Genomic DNA, 20,468 nt, shown 5'->3' with positions numbered 1-20,468 from the left:
CCATGATTGTGGAGTGTGTCAGTGACTGCCTTCTGGACATCTGTCAGGTCAGCAGTCTTTCCCATGATTGTGGAGTGTGTCAGTGACTGCCTTCTGGACATCTGTCAGGTCAGCAGTCTTTCCCATGATTGTGAAGTGTGTCAGTGACTGCCTTCTGGACATCTGTCAGGTCAGCAGTCTTTCCCATGATTGTGGAGTGTGTCAGTGACTGCCTTCTGGACATCTGTCAGGTCAGCAGTCTTTCCCATGATTGTGGAGTGTGTCAGTGACTGCCTTCTGGACATCTGTCAGGTCAGCAGTCTTTCCCATGATTGTGGAGTGTGTCAGTGACTGCCTTCTGGACATCTGTTGGGTCAGCAGTCTTCCCCATGATTGTGGAGCTACTGAAACAGAGTAAGGGACCTTTATAAACTCTTAGAAGCCTTTACAGGTGTTTATTGTTAATTATTCTAATTTACTGAGATAATGACTTTCGGGTTCTCATTGGCTGTAAGCCATAATCATCATCATTACCAGAAATAAACCCGTGGAATAGATCACTCTGTGTGTAACGACTCTATAGAATATAGGAGAGTCACTTTTTGTATTGAAGAACTGAAATCAATTCACTTTCTGATGATATTCTAATTTAGCAAGACGCCCCTGTGTATGACCCATTCTGTATGGCGCGGCTTTCTCACGGCCCTTTTTATTGGTATTTATTATCTATGACCCTAATATCGTATATTATTTATTATTCTATTTCTAGAATAATTCCATATGGCTGAAATCTGGCATTTCCCGTTGATGGTTTCGGTGCCTCTGATGTTGCAACACATCGCTCTGTGATGCCTTATTATATTCGTTTCTGCCTCCTGCTTTCTTTCCCGTTGAGTCTGTGTTTTGTTATCACGTTATATCAATAATTAGACGTTATTTGTAGTCGTGTTTTATAGGCTGTATATTCGGAGTGGTCACACAACACTAATTCCTTTTCGCTTGTGTTAAACACTCGCAATATATATAATGCTGGAAGAATAGAGAATAAACTAGCGCACGAGTGTATGGGATGACGAGGCACCGGCACAGCTCACCGCCTCGACGTACGTCAGCGTACAGAGAATGGCACCAATGTAAGACCGGGCAACTCGGCAGCTGATCATGTCTGGTTACATGGACCCTCTGGCTGCAGCATCGGGGTCAGGGGGATTCCTTGGTAAACCTTCATTTTAGTTATGACAGATTACCGCTAGTAATAAAACTAGCACACGAGTATATGGGATGACGAGGCACCGGCACAGCTCACCGCCTCGACGTACGTCAGCGTACAGAGAATGGCACCAATGTAAGACCGGGCAACTCGGCAGCTGATCATGTCTGGTTACATGGACCCTCTGGCTGCAGCATCGGGGTCGGGGGGATTTCTTGGTAAACCTCCATTTTAGTTATGACAGATTACCGCTAGTAATAAAACTAGCACACGAGTATATGGGAGGACGAGGCATCGGCACAGCTCACCACCTCGATGTACATCAGCGTACAGAGAATGGCACCAATGTAAGACCGGGCAACTCGGCAGCTGATCATGTCTGGTTACATGGACCCTCTGGCTGCAGCATCAGGGTCGGGGGGATTCCTTGGTAAACCTTCATTTTAGTTATGACAGATTACCGCTAGTAATAAAAATGAATCCTTTATTAATTTCTACCTGGAAGGTGAGGAACACAATTTCCCCCAGTTACAAGAATCCGACAGTCGGAAGCTTCTAATGTGATGTAATGAGGACAAATATCATTGAATGGTTCCGTCGCGTCTCCAGAGATTAGACGCAAACTTCACTGACAAAGTGTGGACGTCCCGAATACAACATCATCCAATATATCGACTCCTGTGGTCCAAGGACAAGAATGTCTCCCATCCTCCCACTACTGAGAATCAGATCATAGGCCAAACCCTCAGAGGGACACAGGGTGTGCCGAAGCCTCGCGATACAATGACCAATTAGACATGTCTATGAAAACTAGGAATCTTTCATCAACAAGATGCAGAAAAACACGTAAAAGATGTCTCAGGCCAACTGCGCTACCAGCGGGCAGCGACGGGGACCAAGCGGTCCGTCCCGATGGTGTCTTGCTGCTTGGCCCGGGGGAGGAGGTCTTCTCTCCAATCTCTGCCACAATTGAAAAATGAAGAGGACGGAGCTCAGGTTATCTACATGGACGAGAAGAATATCATGAGGCAGTTGTAGAGCTGACAACCGCGTAGTGACGCGGAGATGCCTCGTTCTCTCTCCTCCGTTCCTGGCTCCTGGAACGCGAACATTTCTGAGGGTATCAGGAGGCGAAGACTCGAGGTCATTGTCACATTCACACGGCAGCTTGTGATGGGCCAGGAGATATCGGATGTTCCTCAGGGGATGGATCCCTCTGCCTTATTGTTACTCCTGCTCACATTACCCATTCTAATGGTGAATCTACAATTGTTCATAAGTTCTTTCTTTTCCTAAATACAAAAATACTTTAATAAAAGCAAACATATGCGGGTCCGAGGCTTGTATGTAATGGGAGGTCCCGTAATGAAGGGATGGGTCAGGATTCCTCATTGTGGGGGGGGATGCCTCTGACCTCATTTATTACATCTGTGTTGTCAATACAAACATTGGGCAGCTTCTCCTCACCAAGGCCAGCGGACGTCTATTACATCTGTAGGAGACATCAGTATAGGAAAGAGTTCTTTACAATAATTACAGTATGGCCTCCTGGACCTGACACCTGATTCCAAGGCGACCACATGTCTCATTGGGGAAATCTGCTTCACTCTGAACTCACGGGTAAAATGTGTCTTCAGTAAATACAGACCGTCCAATGACTGTGATTGGATATGACAGTTGGTGCTCGTGAAGTTCTATGGAGAAATGTGATCGCATTTCTGAAGAACTTACAAAACATTTTTGTCTCTAGCTCCTCCCCCTTTGTGGCTTCCTCTAACTCCACCACCTTGGTCTGCCTCTAGTTCCTCCCCCTTTGTGGCGTCCTATACACTCTATCTTCCTCTAGCTCCTCCTCTGTGGCTGCCTCTAACTTCTCCCCACTGCTTCTAGCTTTTCGTCTCTGCCTGTCTCTAGCTCCTCCCTCTCTGCCTGGCTCTAGCCACTCCCTCTCTGTAGCTGCCCCTTGCTCCTCCCCTTCATAGAATTTTCAGAGCACCAACTGTCATCTCTCTCAGTAATGGAAATATCTGGATGACATGAGCCCAGATATGACCCCAGCACTTAGAGTAAAGCAGATGTCTCAAAAGAGACAGATGACGGTTGCTTATTTTCATGCATTTATGAGATGAAAATGCAGATGACTCTCACTTGTGTCAATATTGAAGCCAATGTTCGAGAAGGGCTGGAGTCCAGAGGGCAGAGTCTTTCTGGACGATAGTTATCAGCTCTTTTTCACTGGGACACACGGGTCATTGATTGCTGGGCCACAGGTGAGCGACCTCCGCTCACTTGTTATATCAGAAGTGCATGAGGCTGTTGGGCCGCAGACGGGTGACCTCCTCACCCAGCCACTGGTGCAGGACTCCAAATTCAGCGCCCCATTGCAGCTCGTCACAGGCCTGATCTATTTGGCTTCTTGCTGAGGGTTTGGCGGGTTCCTGTGTGAGGCTCTGGTACTGACTCCGCAGCTCGCCCACAAGGGCCTTGGTGTAGCCCAGATTGGCACTGAGTAACGCCCGCACCCACAACTCCAGTTCTCGTTGGCTTTCGGCTGCCATTTTGTAAACACGAGAGACAGAACAGAGGCAGAAGGCAAACTCCAGCTTGGAGCTTCTCAGGGTGACGGTGCTCCCCTCCAGCAATATGAGTCCCAGTGGCTGGGGGTCTCCTTGCCGTTCCCAGTACAGAAGCAAGTTTCCACACAGCATGAACCAGCGGCGGTTGTAGGATGCGTGGCGGCCACCTTTCTTCAGCAGGTAGCCTTCTTTCTCTGGGGAGCAACAAGCAAGTCGGGAACTGGTCTCCAGCTTCATTGAGGCTCCTGGAAGAAACAAAGTTGACATCTTAGTAAGTCTGAGGAGACGGAGCTGCATCCCAAGCTTTCCTGGCAGACAGGCGAGGCCGCACTGAGGCAGGATTCCCGGCTGCCACAGCGTAATTATGTACTGGGGCGGCAGAGATCAACAGAAAAGCAGAACCAATTCACTAGTACTCACTGACAATGGGTTCAGGGCCATCTCACTATTACTGGGCCAGGGCCATCTTCCTAGCACTGGGGTCAGGAGCATCTCCCTGGCACCAAGGTCAGAACCAATTCACTGGTACTGAGGTCAGGACCATGTCCCTGGAACCTGGATTAGGACCATCTCCCTGGCACTGGGGTAAGGACCATCTCCCTGGTATTGGGATCAGAACCATCTCACTGGCACCGGGGTCAGGACTGTCTCATTGGTACTGGGTCCGGGTCAGGACTATCTCTCTGGCACTGGGGTCAGGACCAGCTCTCAGGACCATCTCCCTGGCATTGGGGTCAGGACTATCTCACTGGCACGGTGGTCAGGACCATCTCACTGGTAACGGGGTCAGTATTATCTCCCTGACACTCGGGTCAGGACCATCTCACTCGTACTGGGTCAGGACCATCTCTCTGGCACTGGGGTCAGGACCATCTCACTCGTACTGGGTCAGGACCATCTCACTCGTACTGGGTCAGGACCATCTCCCTAGCACTGGGGTCAGGACCATGTCCCTGGCTCTGGGGTCAGGACCATCTCTCTGGCACTGGGGTTAGGACCATCTCCTTGGCACTAGGGTCAGGACCATCTCCCTGGCACTAGGGTCAGGACCATCTCTCTGGCACTGGGGTCAGGACCACCTCTCTGGCACTGGGGGTCAGGACCATCTCACTGGCACTGGGGTCAATATTATCTCCCTGACACTGGGGTCAGGACCATCTCTCTGGCACAGGGGTCAGTATTATCTCCCTGGCACTGGGGTCAGTATTATCTCCCTGGCACTGGGGTCAGGACCATCTCACTGGCACTGGGGTCAGTATTATCCTCCTGGCACTGGGGTCAGTATTATCTCCCTGGCACTGGGGTCAGTATTATCTCCCTGGCACTGGGGTCAGTATTATCTCCCTGGCTCTGGGGTCAGTATTGTCCTCCTGGCACTGGGGTCAGGACCATCTCCCTGGCACTGGGGTCAGTATTATCTCCCTGGCACTGGGGTCAGTATTATTTCCCTGGCACTGGGGTCAGGACCATCTCCCTGGCACTGGGGTCAGTATTATCTCCCTGGCACTGGGGTCAGGACCATCTCCCTGGCACTGGGGTCAGTATTATCTCCCTGGCACTGGGGTCAGTATTATCCTCCTGGCACTGGGGTCAGTATTATCTCCCTGGCTCTGGGGTCAGTATTATCCTCCTGGCACTGGGGTCAGTATTATCCTCCTGGCACTGGGGTAAGGACCATCTCCCTGGCACTGGGGTCAGTATTATCTCCCTGGCACTGGGGTCAGTATTATCTCCCTGGCACTGGGGTCAGGACCATCTCCCTGGCACTGGGGTCAGTATTATCTCCCTGGCACTGGGGTCAGTATTATTTCCCTGGCACTGGGGTCAGGACCATCTCCCTGGCACTGGGGTCAGTATTATCTCCCTGGCACTGGGGTCAGGACCATCTCCCTGGCACTGGGGTCAGTATTATCTCCCTGGCACTGGGGTCAGTATTATCCTCCTGGCACTGGGGTCAGTATTATCTCCCTGGCTCTGGGGTCAGTATTATCCTCCTGGCACTGGGGTCAGTATTATCCTCCTGGCACTGGGGTAAGGACCATCTCCCTGGCACTGGGGTCAGTATTATCTCCCTGGCACTGGGGTCAGTATTATCTCCCTGGCACTGGGGTCAGGACCATCTCCCTGGCACTGGGGTCAGTATTATCTCCCTGGCACTGGGGTCAGTATTATCCTCCTGGCACTGGGGTCAGTATTATCTCCCTGGCTCTGGGGTCAGTATTATCCTCCTGGCACTGGGGTCAGTATTATCCTCCTGGCACTGGGGTCAGGACCATCTCCCTGGCACTGGGGTCAGTATTATCTCCCTGGCACTGGGGTCAGTATTATCTCCCTGGCACTGGGGTAAGGACCATCTCACTGGCACTGGGTCAGAATTATCCTCCTGCACTGGGGTCAGGACCATCTCCCTGGCACTGGGGTCAGTATTATTTCCCTGGCACTGGGGTCAGGACCATCTCCCTGGCACTGGGGTCAGTATTATCTCCCTGGCACTGGGGTCAGAACCATCTCCCTGGCACTGGGGTCAGTATTATCTCCCTGGCACTGGGGTCAGTATTATCCTCCTGGCACTGGGGTCAGTATTATCCTCCTGGCACTGGGGTCAGTATTATCCTCCTGGCACTGGGGTCAGGACCATCTCCCTGGCACTGGGGTCAGTATTATCTCCCTGGCACTGGGGTCAGTATTATCTCCCTGGCACTGGGGTCAGGACCATCTCCCTGGCACTGGGGTCAGTATTATCTCACTGGCACTGGGGTCAGTATTATCTCCCTGGCACTGGGGTCAGTATTATCTCACTGGCACTGGGTCAGAATTATCCTCCTGGCACTGGGGTCAGTATTATCCTCCTGGCACTGGGGTCAGTATTATCCTCCTGGCACTGGGGTCAGGACCATCTCCCTGGCACTGGGGTCAGTATTATCTCCCTGGCACTGGGGTCAGTATTATCTCCCTGGCACTGGGGTCAGGACCATCTCCCTGGCACTGGGGTCAGTATTATCTCCCTGGCACTGGGGTCAGTATTATCTCACTGGCACTGGGTCAGAATTATCCTCCTGGCACTGGGGTCAGTATTATCTCCCTGGCTCTGGGGTCAGTATTATCCTCCTGGCACTGGGGTCAGTATTATCCTCCTGGCACTAGGGTCAGTATTATCTCCCTGGCTCTGGGGTCAGTATTATCCTCCTGGCACTGGGGTCAGTATTATCCTCCTGGCACTGGGGTCAGGACCATCTCCCTGGCACTGGGGTCAGTATTATCTCCCTGGCACTGGGGTCAGTATTATCTCCCTGGCACTGGGGTCAGTATTATCTCCCTGGCACTGGGGTCAGGACCATCTCCCTGGCACTGAGGTCAGGACCATCTCCCTGGCTCTGAGGTCAGGACCATCTCCCTGGCTCTGGGGTCAGTATTATCTCCCTGGCTCTGGGGTCAGTATTATCTCCCTGGCACTGGGGTCAGGACCATCTCCCTGGCACTGGGGTCAGGACCATCTCCCTGGCACTGGGGTCAGGACCATCTCCCTGGCACTGGGGTCAGTATTATCTCCCTGGCACTGGGGTCAGTATTATCTCCCTGGCACTGGGGTCAGTATTATCTCCCTGGCACTGGGGTCAGTATTATCTCCCTGGCACTGGGGTCAGTATTATCCTCCTGGCACTGGGGTCAGTATTATCTCCCTGGCTCTGGGGTCAGTATTATCCTCCTGGCACTGGGGTCAGTATTATCCTCCTGGCACTGGGGTCAGGACCATCTCCCTGGCTCTGGGGTCAGTATTATCTCCCTGGCACTGGGGTCAGTATTATCTCCCTGGCTCTGGAGTCAGTATTATCTCCCTGGCACTGGGGTCAGTATTATCTCCCTGGCACTGGGGTCAGTATTATCTCCCTGGCACTGGGGTCAGGACCATCTCACTGGTATTGGGTCAGAATTATCCTCCTGGCACTGGGGTCAGGACCATCTCCCTGGCACTGGGGTCAGTATTATCTCCCTGGCACTGGGGTCAGTATTATCTCCCTGGCACTGGGGTCAGGACCATCTCACTGGCACTGGGGTCAGTATTATCCTCCTGGCACTGGGGTCAGTATTATCTCCCTGGCACTGGGGTCAGTATTATCTCCCTGGCACTGGGGTCAGTATTATCTCCCTGGCTCTGGGGTCAGTATTGTCCTCCTGGCACTGGGGTCAGGACCATCTCCCTGGCACTGGGGTCAGTATTATCTCCCTGGCACTGGGGTCAGTATTATTTCCCTGGCACTGGGGTCAGGACCATCTCCCTGGCACTGGGGTCAGTATTATCTCCCTGGCACTGGGGTCAGGACCATCTCCCTGGCACTGGGGTCAGTATTATCTCCCTGGCACTGGGGTCAGTATTATCCTCCTGGCACTGGGGTCAGTATTATCTCCCTGGCTCTGGGGTCAGTATTATCCTCCTGGCACTGGGGTCAGTATTATCCTCCTGGCACTGGGGTCAGGACCATCTCCCTGGCACTGGGGTCAGTATTATCTCCCTGGCACTGGGGTCAGTATTATCTCCCTGGCACTGGGGTAAGGACCATCTCACTGGCACTGGGTCAGAATTATCCTCCTGCACTGGGGTCAGGACCATCTCCCTGGCACTGGGGTCAGTATTATTTCCCTGGCACTGGGGTCAGGACCATCTCCCTGGCACTGGGGTCAGTATTATCTCCCTGGCACTGGGGTCAGAACCATCTCCCTGGCACTGGGGTCAGTATTATCTCCCTGGCACTGGGGTCAGTATTATCCTCCTGGCACTGGGGTCAGTATTATCCTCCTGGCACTGGGGTCAGTATTATCCTCCTGGCACTGGGGTCAGGACCATCTCCCTGGCACTGGGGTCAGTATTATCTCCCTGGCACTGGGGTCAGTATTATCTCCCTGGCACTGGGGTCAGGACCATCTCCCTGGCACTGGGGTCAGTATTATCTCACTGGCACTGGGGTCAGTATTATCTCCCTGGCACTGGGGTCAGTATTATCTCACTGGCACTGGGTCAGAATTATCCTCCTGGCACTGGGGTCAGTATTATCCTCCTGGCACTGGGGTCAGTATTATCCTCCTGGCACTGGGGTCAGGACCATCTCCCTGGCACTGGGGTCAGTATTATCTCCCTGGCACTGGGGTCAGTATTATCTCCCTGGCACTGGGGTCAGGACCATCTCCCTGGCACTGGGGTCAGTATTATCTCCCTGGCACTGGGGTCAGTATTATCTCACTGGCACTGGGTCAGAATTATCCTCCTGGCACTGGGGTCAGTATTATCTCCCTGGCTCTGGGGTCAGTATTATCCTCCTGGCACTGGGGTCAGTATTATCCTCCTGGCACTAGGGTCAGTATTATCTCCCTGGCTCTGGGGTCAGTATTATCCTCCTGGCACTGGGGTCAGTATTATCCTCCTGGCACTGGGGTCAGGACCATCTCCCTGGCACTGGGGTCAGTATTATCTCCCTGGCACTGGGGTCAGTATTATCTCCCTGGCACTGGGGTCAGTATTATCTCCCTGGCACTGGGGTCAGGACCATCTCCCTGGCACTGAGGTCAGGACCATCTCCCTGGCTCTGAGGTCAGGACCATCTCCCTGGCTCTGGGGTCAGTATTATCTCCCTGGCTCTGGGGTCAGTATCATCTCCCTGGCACTGGGGTCAGGACCATCTCCCTGGCACTGGGGTCAGGACCATCTCCCTGGCACTGGGGTCAGGACCATCTCCCTGGCACTGGGGTCAGTATTATCTCCCTGGCACTGGGGTCAGTATTATCTCCCTGGCACTGGGGTCAGTATTATCTCCCTGGCACTGGGGTCAGTATTATCTCCCTGGCACTGGGGTCAGTATTATCCTCCTGGCACTGGGGTCAGTATTATCTCCCTGGCTCTGGGGTCAGTATTATCCTCCTGGCACTGGGGTCAGTATTATCCTCCTGGCACTGGGGTCAGGACCATCTCCCTGGCTCTGGGGTCAGTATTATCTCCCTGGCACTGGGGTCAGTATTATCTCCCTGGCTCTGGAGTCAGTATTATCTCCCTGGCACTGGGGTCAGTATTATCTCCCTGGCACTGGGGTCAGTATTATCTCCCTGGCACTGGGGTCAGGACCATCTCACTGGTATTGGGTCAGAATTATCCTCCTGGCACTGGGGTCAGGACCATCTCCCTGGCACTGGGGTCAGTATTATCTCCCTGGCACTGGGGTCAGGAGCATCTCCCTGGCACTGGGGTCAGTATTATCTCCCTGGCACTGGGGTCAGGACCATCTCACTGGCACTGGGTCAGAATTATCCTCCTGGCACTGGGGTCAGGACCATCTCCCTGGCACTGGGGTCAGTATTATCCTCCTGGCACTGGGGTCAGGACCATCTCCCTGGCACTGAGGTCAGTATTATCTCCCTGGCACTGGGGTCAGGACCATCTCCCTGGCACTGGGGTCAGTATTATCTCCCTGGCACTGGGGTCAGTATTATCTCCCTGGCACTGGAGTCAGGACCATCTCCCTGGCTCTGGGGTCAGTATTATCTCCCTGGCTCTGGGGTCAGTATTATCTCCCTGGCACTGGGGTCAGTATTATCTCCCTGGCACTGGGGTCAGTATTATCTCCCTGGCACTGGGGTCAGGACCATCTCCCTGGCACTGGGGTCAGGACCATCTCCCTGGCACTGGGGTCAGGACCATCTCCCTGGCACTGGGGTCAGGATCATCTCCCTGGCTCTGGGGTCAGTATTATCTCCCTGGCTCTAGGGTCAGTATTATCTCCCTGGCACTGGGGTCAGTATTATCTCCCTGGCACTGGGGTCAGGACCATCTCCCTGGCACTGGGGTCAGGACCATCTCCCTGGCACTGGGGTCAGGACCATCTCCCTGGCACTGGGGTCAGGACCATCTCCCTGGCTCTGGGGTCAGTATTATCTCCCTGGCTCTGGGGTCAGTATTATCCTCCTGGCACTGGGGTCAGGACCATCTCCCTGGCACTGGGGTCAGTATTATCTCCCTGGCACTGGGATCAGGACCATCTCCCTGGCACTGGGGTCAGTATTATCTCCCTGGCACTGGGGTCAGTATTATCTCCCTGGCACTGGGGTCAGTATTATCTCCCTGGCACTGGGGTCAGGACCATCTCACTGGCACTGGGGTCAGGACCATCTCACTGGCACTGGGGTCAGGACCATCTCACTGGCACTGGGGTCAGTATTATCTCCCTGGCACTGGGGTCAGGACCATCTCCCTGGCACTGGGGTCAGTATTATCTCCCTGGCTCAGGGGTCAGTATTATCTCCCTGGCACTGGAGTCAGGACCATCTCCCTGGCTCTGGGGTCAGTATTATCTCCCTGGCACTGGGGTCAGTATTATCTCCCTGGCACTGGGGTCAGGACCATCTCACTGGCACTGGGGTCAGGACCATCTCTCTGGCACTGGGGTCAGGACCATCTCTCTGGCACTGGGGTCAGGACCATCTCTCTGGCACTGGGGTCAGGACCATCTCTCTGGCACTGGGGTCAGGACCATCTCCCTGGCACTGGGGTCAGGACCATCTCCCTGGCACTGGGGTCAGTATTATCTCCCTGGCACTGGGGTCAGTATTATCTCCCTGGCACTGGGGTCAGTATTATCTCCCTGGCACTGGGGTCAGTATTATCTCCCTGGCTCTGGAGTCAGTATTATTCTCCTGGCACTGGGGTCAGTATTATTTCACTGGCACTGGGGTCAGGACCATCTCCCTGGCACTGGGGTCAGTATTATCTCCCTGGCACTGGGGTCAGTATTATCTCCCTGGCACTGGGGTCAGAACCATCTCCCTGGCACTGGGGTCAGTATTATCTCCCTGGCACTGGGGTCAGTATTATCCTCCTGGCACTGGGGTCAGTATTATCCTCCTGGCACTGGGGTCAGTATTATCCTCCTGGCACTGGGGTCAGGACCATCTCCCTGGCACTGGGGTCAGTATTATCTCCCTGGCACTGGGGTCAGTATTATCTCCCTGGCACTGGGGTCAGGACCATCTCCCTGGCACTGGGGTCAGTATTATCTCACTGGCACTGGGGTCAGTATTATCTCCCTGGCACTGGGGTCAGTATTATCTCACTGGCACTGGGTCAGAATTATCCTCCTGGCACTGGGGTCAGTATTATCCTCCTGGCACTGGGGTCAGTATTATCCTCCTGGCACTGGGGTCAGGACCATCTCCCTGGCACTGGGGTCAGTATTATCTCCCTGGCACTGGGGTCAGTATTATCTCCCTGGCACTGGGGTCAGGACCATCTCCCTGGCACTGGGGTCAGTATTATCTCCCTGGCACTGGGGTCAGTATTATCTCACTGGCACTGGGTCAGAATTATCCTCCTGGCACTGGGGTCAGTATTATCTCCCTGGCTCTGGGGTCAGTATTATCCTCCTGGCACTGGGGTCAGTATTATCCTCCTGGCACTAGGGTCAGTATTATCTCCCTGGCTCTGGGGTCAGTATTATCCTCCTGGCACTGGGGTCAGTATTATCCTCCTGGCACTGGGGTCAGGACCATCTCCCTGGCACTGGGGTCAGTATTATCTCCCTGGCACTGGGGTCAGTATTATCTCCCTGGCACTGGGGTCAGTATTATCTCCCTGGCACTGGGGTCAGGACCATCTCCCTGGCACTGAGGTCAGGACCATCTCCCTGGCTCTGAGGTCAGGACCATCTCCCTGGCTCTGGGGTCAGTATTATCTCCCTGGCTCTGGGGTCAGTATCATCTCCCTGGCACTGGGGTCAGGACCATCTCCCTGGCACTGGGGTCAGGACCATCTCCCTGGCACTGGGGTCAGGACCATCTCCCTGGCACTGGGGTCAGTATTATCTCCCTGGCACTGGGGTCAGTATTATCTCCCTGGCACTGGGGTCAGTATTATCTCCCTGGCACTGGGGTCAGTATTATCTCCCTGGCACTGGGGTCAGTATTATCCTCCTGGCACTGGGGTCAGTATTATCTCCCTGGCTCTGGGGTCAGTATTATCCTCCTGGCACTGGGGTCAGTATTATCCTCCTGGCACTGGGGTCAGGACCATCTCCCTGGCTCTGGGGTCAGTATTATCTCCCTGGCACTGGGGTCAGTATTATCTCCCTGGCTCTGGAGTCAGTATTATCTCCCTGGCACTGGGGTCAGTATTATCTCCCTGGCACTGGGGTCAGTATTATCTCCCTGGCACTGGGGTCAGGACCATCTCACTGGTATTGGGTCAGAATTATCCTCCTGGCACTGGGGTCAGGACCATCTCCCTGGCACTGGGGTCAGTATTATCTCCCTGGCACTGGGGTCAGGAGCATCTCCCTGGCACTGGGGTCAGTATTATCTCCCTGGCACTGGGGTCAGGACCATCTCACTGGCACTGGGTCAGAATTATCCTCCTGGCACTGGGGTCAGGACCATCTCCCTGGCACTGGGGTCAGTATTATCCTCCTGGCACTGGGGTCAGGACCATCTCCCTGGCACTGAGGTCAGTATTATCTCCCTGGCACTGGGGTCAGGACCATCTCCCTGGCACTGGGGTCAGTATTATCTCCCTGGCACTGGGGTCAGTATTATCTCCCTGGCACTGGAGTCAGGACCATCTCCCTGGCTCTGGGGTCAGTATTATCTCCCTGGCTCTGGGGTCAGTATTATCTCCCTGGCACTGGGGTCAGTATTATCTCCCTGGCACTGGGGTCAGTATTATCTCCCTGGCACTGGGGTCAGGACCATCTCCCTGGCACTGGGGTCAGGACCATCTCCCTGGCACTGGGGTCAGGACCATCTCCCTGGCACTGGGGTCAGGATCATCTCCCTGGCTCTGGGGTCAGTATTATCTCCCTGGCTCTAGGGTCAGTATTATCTCCCTGGCACTGGGGTCAGTATTATCTCCCTGGCACTGGGGTCAGGACCATCTCCCTGGCACTGGGGTCAGGACCATCTCCCTGGCACTGGGGTCAGGACCATCTCCCTGGCACTGGGGTCAGGACCATCTCCCTGGCTCTGGGGTCAGTATTATCTCCCTGGCTCTGGGGTCAGTATTATCCTCCTGGCACTGGGGTCAGGACCATCTCCCTGGCACTGGGGTCAGTATTATCTCCCTGGCACTGGGATCAGGACCATCTCCCTGGCACTGGGGTCAGTATTATCTCCCTGGCACTGGGGTCAGTATTATCTCCCTGGCACTGGGGTCAGTATTATCTCCCTGGCACTGGGGTCAGGACCATCTCACTGGCACTGGGGTCAGGACCATCTCACTGGCACTGGGGTCAGGACCATCTCACTGGCACTGGGGTCAGTATTATCTCCCTGGCACTGGGGTCAGGACCATCTCCCTGGCACTGGGGTCAGTATTATCTCCCTGGCTCAGGGGTCAGTATTATCTCCCTGGCACTGGAGTCAGGACCATCTCCCTGGCTCTGGGGTCAGTATTATCTCCCTGGCACTGGGGTCAGTATTATCTCCCTGGCACTGGGGTCAGGACCATCTCACTGGCACTGGGGTCAGGACCATCTCTCTGGCACTGGGGTCAGGACCATCTCTCTGGCACTGGGGTCAGGACCATCTCTCTGGCACTGGGGTCAGGACCATCTCTCTGGCACTGGGGTCAGGACCATCTCCCTGGCACTGGGGTCAGGACCATCTCCCTGGCACTGGGGTCAGTATTATCTCCCTGGCACTGGGGTCAGTATTATCTCCCTGGCACTGGGGTCAGTATTATCTCCCTGGCACTGGGGTCAGTATTATCTCCCTGGCTCTGGAGTCAGTATTATTCTCCTGGCACTGGGGTCAGTATTATTTCACTGGCACTGGGGTCAGGACCATCTCCCTGGCACTGGGGTCAGTATTATCTCCCTGGCACTGGGGTCAGTATTATCTCCCTGGCACTGGGGTCAGTATTATCTCCCTGGCACTGGGGTCAGGACCATCTCACTGGCACTGGGGTCAGTATTATCCTCCTGGCACTGGGGTCAGTATTATCTCCCTGGCACTGGGGTCAGTATTATCTCCCTGGCACTGGGGTCAGTATTATCTCCCTGGCACTGGGGTCAGGACCATCTCACTGGCACTGGGGTCAGGACCATCTCTCTGGCACTGGGCTCAGGACCATCTCTCTGGCACTGGGGTCAGGACCATCTCTCTGGCACTGGGGTCAGGACCATCTCTCTGGCACTGGGGTCAGGACCATCTCTCTGGCACTGGGGTCAGGACCATCTCTCTGGCACTGGGGTCAGGACCATCTTTCTGGCACTGGGGTCAGGACCATCTCTCTGGCACTGGGGTCAGGACCATCTCCCTGGCACTGGGGTCAGCATCACTCTATAGGGAGCAGCATTATACAGCTGTGTCTGATCTTTCGGGTCCGGCTGTCACTTTCTGCCCATCCACAGCGCTGACAAGAACCTACCATTTCTAGGGTTTGTGTTTATTGTGTCTGATCTCTTGCCGGCTGTCTGTTGTACAGCAGTCTCACCTGTATCTGATCTCTCTCAGGCTGTCACTTTTGTTGGGGCTGCTCTCTCACTGGCTGCCTCTTGTACGGAAGTTTCAACTGTGTTTGCACTCTCTCCAGCTGTCTCAACTGTCTGCTCTCTCCGGCTGCCACACCTGTGTCTGCTCTCTCCGGCTGCCTCACCTGTGTCTGCTCTCTCCGGCTGTCTTTCTCCAGCAGACTCACCTCTGTCTACTCTCTCTCTTGCTGTCACTTTTGTTGTGGGCTGATCTCTCTCCGGCTGTCTCTTCCTGCTGTTCCTTGTGTGGTATGTCACTTCCTCATTGCAGCTGTCACATGGAGTCCATCTGGGGGTGGGGAGTATAAATTTCTCACCTGCACTGACAGGTGGGAGTGTCTGCTGAGCACTCTCTTTTTGTACCTGCTGTCTCCCTCCCTGACCTCTTCAGAGAGTGCAGTCTCCTGGCACCTGAGGAAGAGCTGAACTGTGCAAAGTCGGGTCCTTAAAGACCCAGCAGAGCTCTGATAGGGGGCAGGTGTGGGCATAGCAGGGGGACAATGTTGTGTGTGGGAGAGGACGGGGCTGACGTTACGGGGGAACGATGTTGTGCTGGGGGTGACATCACGGGGGGGAAGTGATGGGGCTGGCGTTGTGTGTAAGGGAATGGGGCTGACGTCGCAGGGGGATAGGAGTCGTCATCTGGGGGGACTAGGCTGATGTTTGAGGGTAAAAAACTGGGGACAACGTCGTGCAGTGGGACAGGAGCCAACATCGTATGTGGGTTTGGGGGCCGACGTTATGTGGGCGTGCAGGGGAGCGATGTCGTTTGGGGGTTTGGGTCTAACTTGGCAGAGGGTCAGGTGCCAATGTCATGTGGGTGGAAGGGGGCCAATGTTTTGCTTGCAAAAGAGAAGACTAAGAGGAGACTTAATAGCTGTCTACAAATATCTAAATGGCTGTCACATTGTAGAAGGATCAACTTTATTCTCATTTGCACAAGGAAAGACTAGAAGCAATGGGATGAAACTGAATGGGAGGAGACACAGATTAGATATTAGATGGGTGACAGTGAGGGTGATCAATGAGTGGAACAAGCTGCCACGAGAAGTGGTGAGTTCTCCTTCAATGGAAGTCTTCAAACAGAGGCTGGACAGACATCTAACTGGGATGATTTAGCGAATCCTGCTTTGAGCAGGGGGTTGGACCAGATGGCCCAGGAGGTCCCTTCCAACTCTACCATTCTATGATTCCAATCATCCTTCTGCACTTATGGAGAGCAGTCCACAACATGTCTAAGTACAGTCACAAATGTAAGAGGTCTCACCTTCATGACAACAAAGCTTTGTGTAATCCAGTTTTCTCAGCGCATATTCCATGTCCTCCTTGCGAATAAACTCTACACGTACTTGACAAGAAACGACTCGTATCCATTGTGTCCACACATGGCTTCCGCCGCATCCCATAGTTCCGGGATTAAATCCCATTCAATCCGTTGAAGCTGGCAAAGGTCCTGGAGTTTCTGCTTATTGTTGACGCTATACATCCACTCTGGTCTTCTTCCCAAGGCCGAGTTGGTGGGATTGGACATAGTTGCATCTGAAACCTGCTGGGTCTGTCAGTATGCCTCCCTGGTTGTGGAGCCCTGGACGGTGTCAGATAGAACTAGTCGCCTGAAGCTCCCCCAGGTTGAGTAATATCCCACTGCTGCCACCATAATGTGGAGACACAAGGATCAGCAGGTGCTCGGTCTGCTAGCCGGGGTTGGGGGCTGATTTCATGCAGGATCTATGTTGCGTGGGCGGTAGGGCCAATGTCGTGCGGGGGTCGGGGTCGAAGTCATGAGTGGGTTGAGTCGACGTCGTGAGGGGGGTCGGGGCAGACGTCGTAGATGGGTTGGGATCGATGTCCTTGAGCCGTCGGGGCCGACGTTGTGGAGGGGTTGGGGCAGATGTCGTGTAGGGGCTCGGGGCCAACGTCGTGTGGGGGTTGGGGCTGATGTGATGGAGCGGTAGGGGCTAACCTCATGGAGGGGTTGGGGCTGACATCGTGGAGGGGTGAGAGATGATGTGCGGGGGTCAGGGCAGATGTCGTGGAGGGGTCAGGGCAGCCATTGTGGAGGGTTTGGGGCAGATGTTGTGGAGGGGTCGGGGTCATGGTTAACATCATGCGAGGTTGGCGGTTGGGGCAGACGTCATGTGGGGGGTGGGGCAGACGTTGTAGAGGGGTCGGGGCAGATGTTGTGGAGGGGTCGTGGTCAACATCATGCGAGGTTGGCGGTTGGGGCAGATGTCGTGTGGGGGGTGGGGTCCATGTTGTGGAGGGGTAGGGGCCATTGTCATGGACGGGGTCAGGGCCGACGTTGTGTGGGGGGGGGTCGAGGTCGACATCGTGGAGGGGTCGAGATAGACATTGAGTGGGGGTTGGGGTTGTGTGGGGTATGTGCCAATATCGTGCGGTGTGGGTGGTTGGGGCAGACATCGTGCGGGGGAGTCAGGGCCTACGTCTTGCGGGAGTTTGGGCAGACGTCGTGGGGGGCTCGGGGCAGATGTCGTGCAGGGGTTGGAGCCTCACATCCTGTGGGGGTAAACGTCATGAAGGGATCAGGGCTGATGTTGAGCGGGGGGTTGGAGCCTCACATTGTGTGGGGGCCAGGGTTGACGTCGTACGGAGGTCTGGGTTGACATCATGCTGGGGTCAGGGCCAAAGTCATGCGGGGGTTGACGACTTATATCGTGCGGGAGTCAGGGTCGAAGCCTCACATCATGCAGGGGTCAGGGCCAATGTTGTGCAGGGGGTTGGACCCTCACGTTGTGCAGGGGGCGTTGGGTCGGAGCCTCATGCTGTGCGGGGGTTGATGCCATGCAAGTTTGGGGGGGGTCGGAGAGATTCACCAGCTTGGCCTTGCATGGTCTCAGGGCACTGTGACCCCGGACAGAGAACACATTTCTGGACACCGTAGATGCAGAATAACGGAAAGCGTGTTTCCACGTAGCGCATTCCTTGCACTTTGGACGGAGCGGAAACCCCGCCCCCTGTTGTACGCACGGTGATTCCGGATGTGCTCAATGAATTCCTCCGGAATCACGGCATCGTATACATAGAGTAGGCTGAGCGTCTCCTCCACGTTAACAGACATGCTGCGTTAAAAGGACGGGCCACATGTCCGGATTCATGGGTGTGACCCGTGTATTAGGACGCAGAGTGGAGACGCCGCGTTCAATCCGCAGCAAATCCTGATGTAATCCGGCAAGTGTAAACATAACCTAAGATGCCGCGGCCCAGGAACAGGCATCAGTCGTCAGCCGCGGCCCAGGAACAGGCACCAGTCATCGACCGCGGCCCAGGAACAGGCACCAGTCGTCACCGCGGCCCAGGCACCGGCACCAGTCATCAACCGCGGCCCAGGAACAGGCACCAGTCGTCAGCCGCGGCCCAGGCACCAGTTGTCAGCCGCGGCCCAGGAACAGGCACCAGTCGTCGGCCGCAGCCCAGGCACCAGTCATCAGCCGCGGCCCAGGAACAGGCACCAGTCGTCGGCCGCAGCCCAGGCACCAGTCGTCAGCCGCGGCCCAGGAACAGGCACCAGTCGCCGGCCGAGGCCCAGGCACCAGTCGTCAGCCGCGTCCAGGAACAGGCACCGGTCATCGGCCGCGGCCCAGGGACAGGCATCAGTCGTCAGCTGCGGCCCAGGAACAGGCACCAGTCATTGGCCGTGGCCCAGGAACAGGCACCAGTCATCGGCCGCGGCCCAGGCACCGGTCATCGGCCGCGGCCCAGGAACAGGCACCAGTCGCCGGCCGCGCCCAGGAACAGGCATCGGTCATCAGCCGTGGCCCAGGAACAGGCACCAGTCATCGGCCGCGCCCAGGAACAGGCATCGGTCATCAGCCGTGGCCCAGGAACAGGCACCAGTCATCGGCCGCGGCCCAGGAACAGGCACCAGTCATCGGCCGCGGCCCAGGAACAGGCACCAGTCATCGGCCGCGGCCCAGGAACAGGCTCCAGTCATCGGCCGCGGCCCAGGGACAGGCACCAGTCATCGGCCGCGGCCCAGGAACAGGCACCAGTCATCGGCCGCGGCCCAGGGACAGGCACCAGTCATCGGCCGCGGCCCAGGAACAGGCACCAGTCATCGGCCGCGGCCCAGGAACAGGCACCAGTCATCGGCCGCGGCCCAGGAACAGGCACTGTTGTGAGTTCATTTTCCCCTTCACCACTGAGGTCTGATGAACTCCCTCTTCTGGTGAAGGAAGGTAGTGAGGCTGATTACCAAGCACCTGTGCAGGATGATGATGACTGGGTGACTGGAATTGCTGACTGGATATAAGGCAGCCGACGCCCTTCTGCCTTGCTGGTGATCTCTCTGAGGGATTCTAGGAGACCAGTCTGATTCCTGCTCCTCAAAAGCTAAGTTTTCTGCTCTGCTTTTTGCATTTGTGTTTTGGTTTTGTTTTGCCTTGTTTTTCTGGATTTCTGCCATTCCCTGCTGGGTGAGCTGAATTCCTTTTTGCTCTGTCTTCAGAAAATACCTGAGTACTGATATAGTCTTTTTGAAGCCTAGCATCTTCAGGGCTTTTTTCCCTATCAGCTGTTGGCTCTTGTTTTGATAGGGTTTTGGCGGATTGCAGACAGCAGCTTTTCTATCCTGTCCTACCTAGTTAGCTTGGGCCCCATCATTTGCTCAGCCTATCTTTCTATCTGTGTGTTTTCGTCTTGCTTCACCGTCATTATATGTTGGGGGCTGCCTATTGCTTTGGGGTCTGCTCTGGGGCAGTTTAGATTTCCCTTTCTGTCTTTAGGCTATGTAGTTCTCCGGCTGTGATCGAGGGGTCTAGGGCACCGTAGGAACCCCCCACGGCTACTGCTAGTTGTGTTGATAGGTTCAGGGGTCTGCAATCCGATAGCTGCCAACTTCTCTGGTTTTCTGGACTTAGCTAGCATTTCTGTTTTTGTCTCCTACGGTGACTCATTCATAACAAGGCACCAGTCATCGGCCGCGGCCCAGGCAACAGTCGTCAGCTACGGCCCAGGGACAGGCACCGGTCATCGGCCATCACATGACCAGAATCTGCATTTTTTCGGTCTGTAACGAAATTTATCACATTTCCATGCAGTCGGGGGCGGAGCGACGTCACCAGTGGGCGGAGTAATAGAGACGAGAGTCTGGGAGGGCGAATTTACAAAGTAGGCGGGGCTTGTGACTCAGCCTCGAGCTTGCGATATAGGGGCGTGGCGTGCCTTCTGTCATGTGACCCGGAT

At 55.1% G+C, this 20,468-nt stretch overlaps 1 protein-coding gene across 2 annotated transcripts; it reads right to left on the bottom strand.

The window, feature by feature from the left end:
• Positions 1–1,656: 1,656 nt before the first annotated feature.
• Positions 1,657–20,435, bottom strand: LOC141073160 (sesquipedalian-1-like). 2 transcript variants are annotated; one of them, XM_073560544.1, is made up of 2 exons: positions 16,534–20,435; positions 1,657–4,010 (listed from the first exon to the last, which is right to left on the bottom strand). In XM_073560544.1, exons 1-2 carry the CDS (start codon positions 16,691–16,693, stop codon positions 3,487–3,489), a joined length of 684 nt encoding a protein of 227 aa, XP_073416645.1. In that variant the 5' UTR covers positions 16,694–20,435; the 3' UTR covers positions 1,657–3,486. The 2 variants fall into 2 exon arrangements, with proteins under 2 accessions (XP_073416645.1, XP_073416647.1); XM_073560546.1 differs by lacking the exon at positions 16,534–20,435 and adding an exon at positions 15,392–15,632.
• Positions 20,436–20,468: the final 33 nt, after the last annotated feature.

Source organism: Dendrobates tinctorius, unplaced genomic scaffold, assembly GCF_039654945.1.
Source record: "Dendrobates tinctorius isolate UK_male_01 unplaced genomic scaffold, ASM3965494v1 ptg000297l, whole genome shotgun sequence".
NCBI lineage: Eukaryota > Metazoa > Chordata > Amphibia > Anura > Dendrobatidae > Dendrobates > Dendrobates tinctorius.
This window is presented reverse-complemented; position numbering and strand designations above follow the sequence as displayed.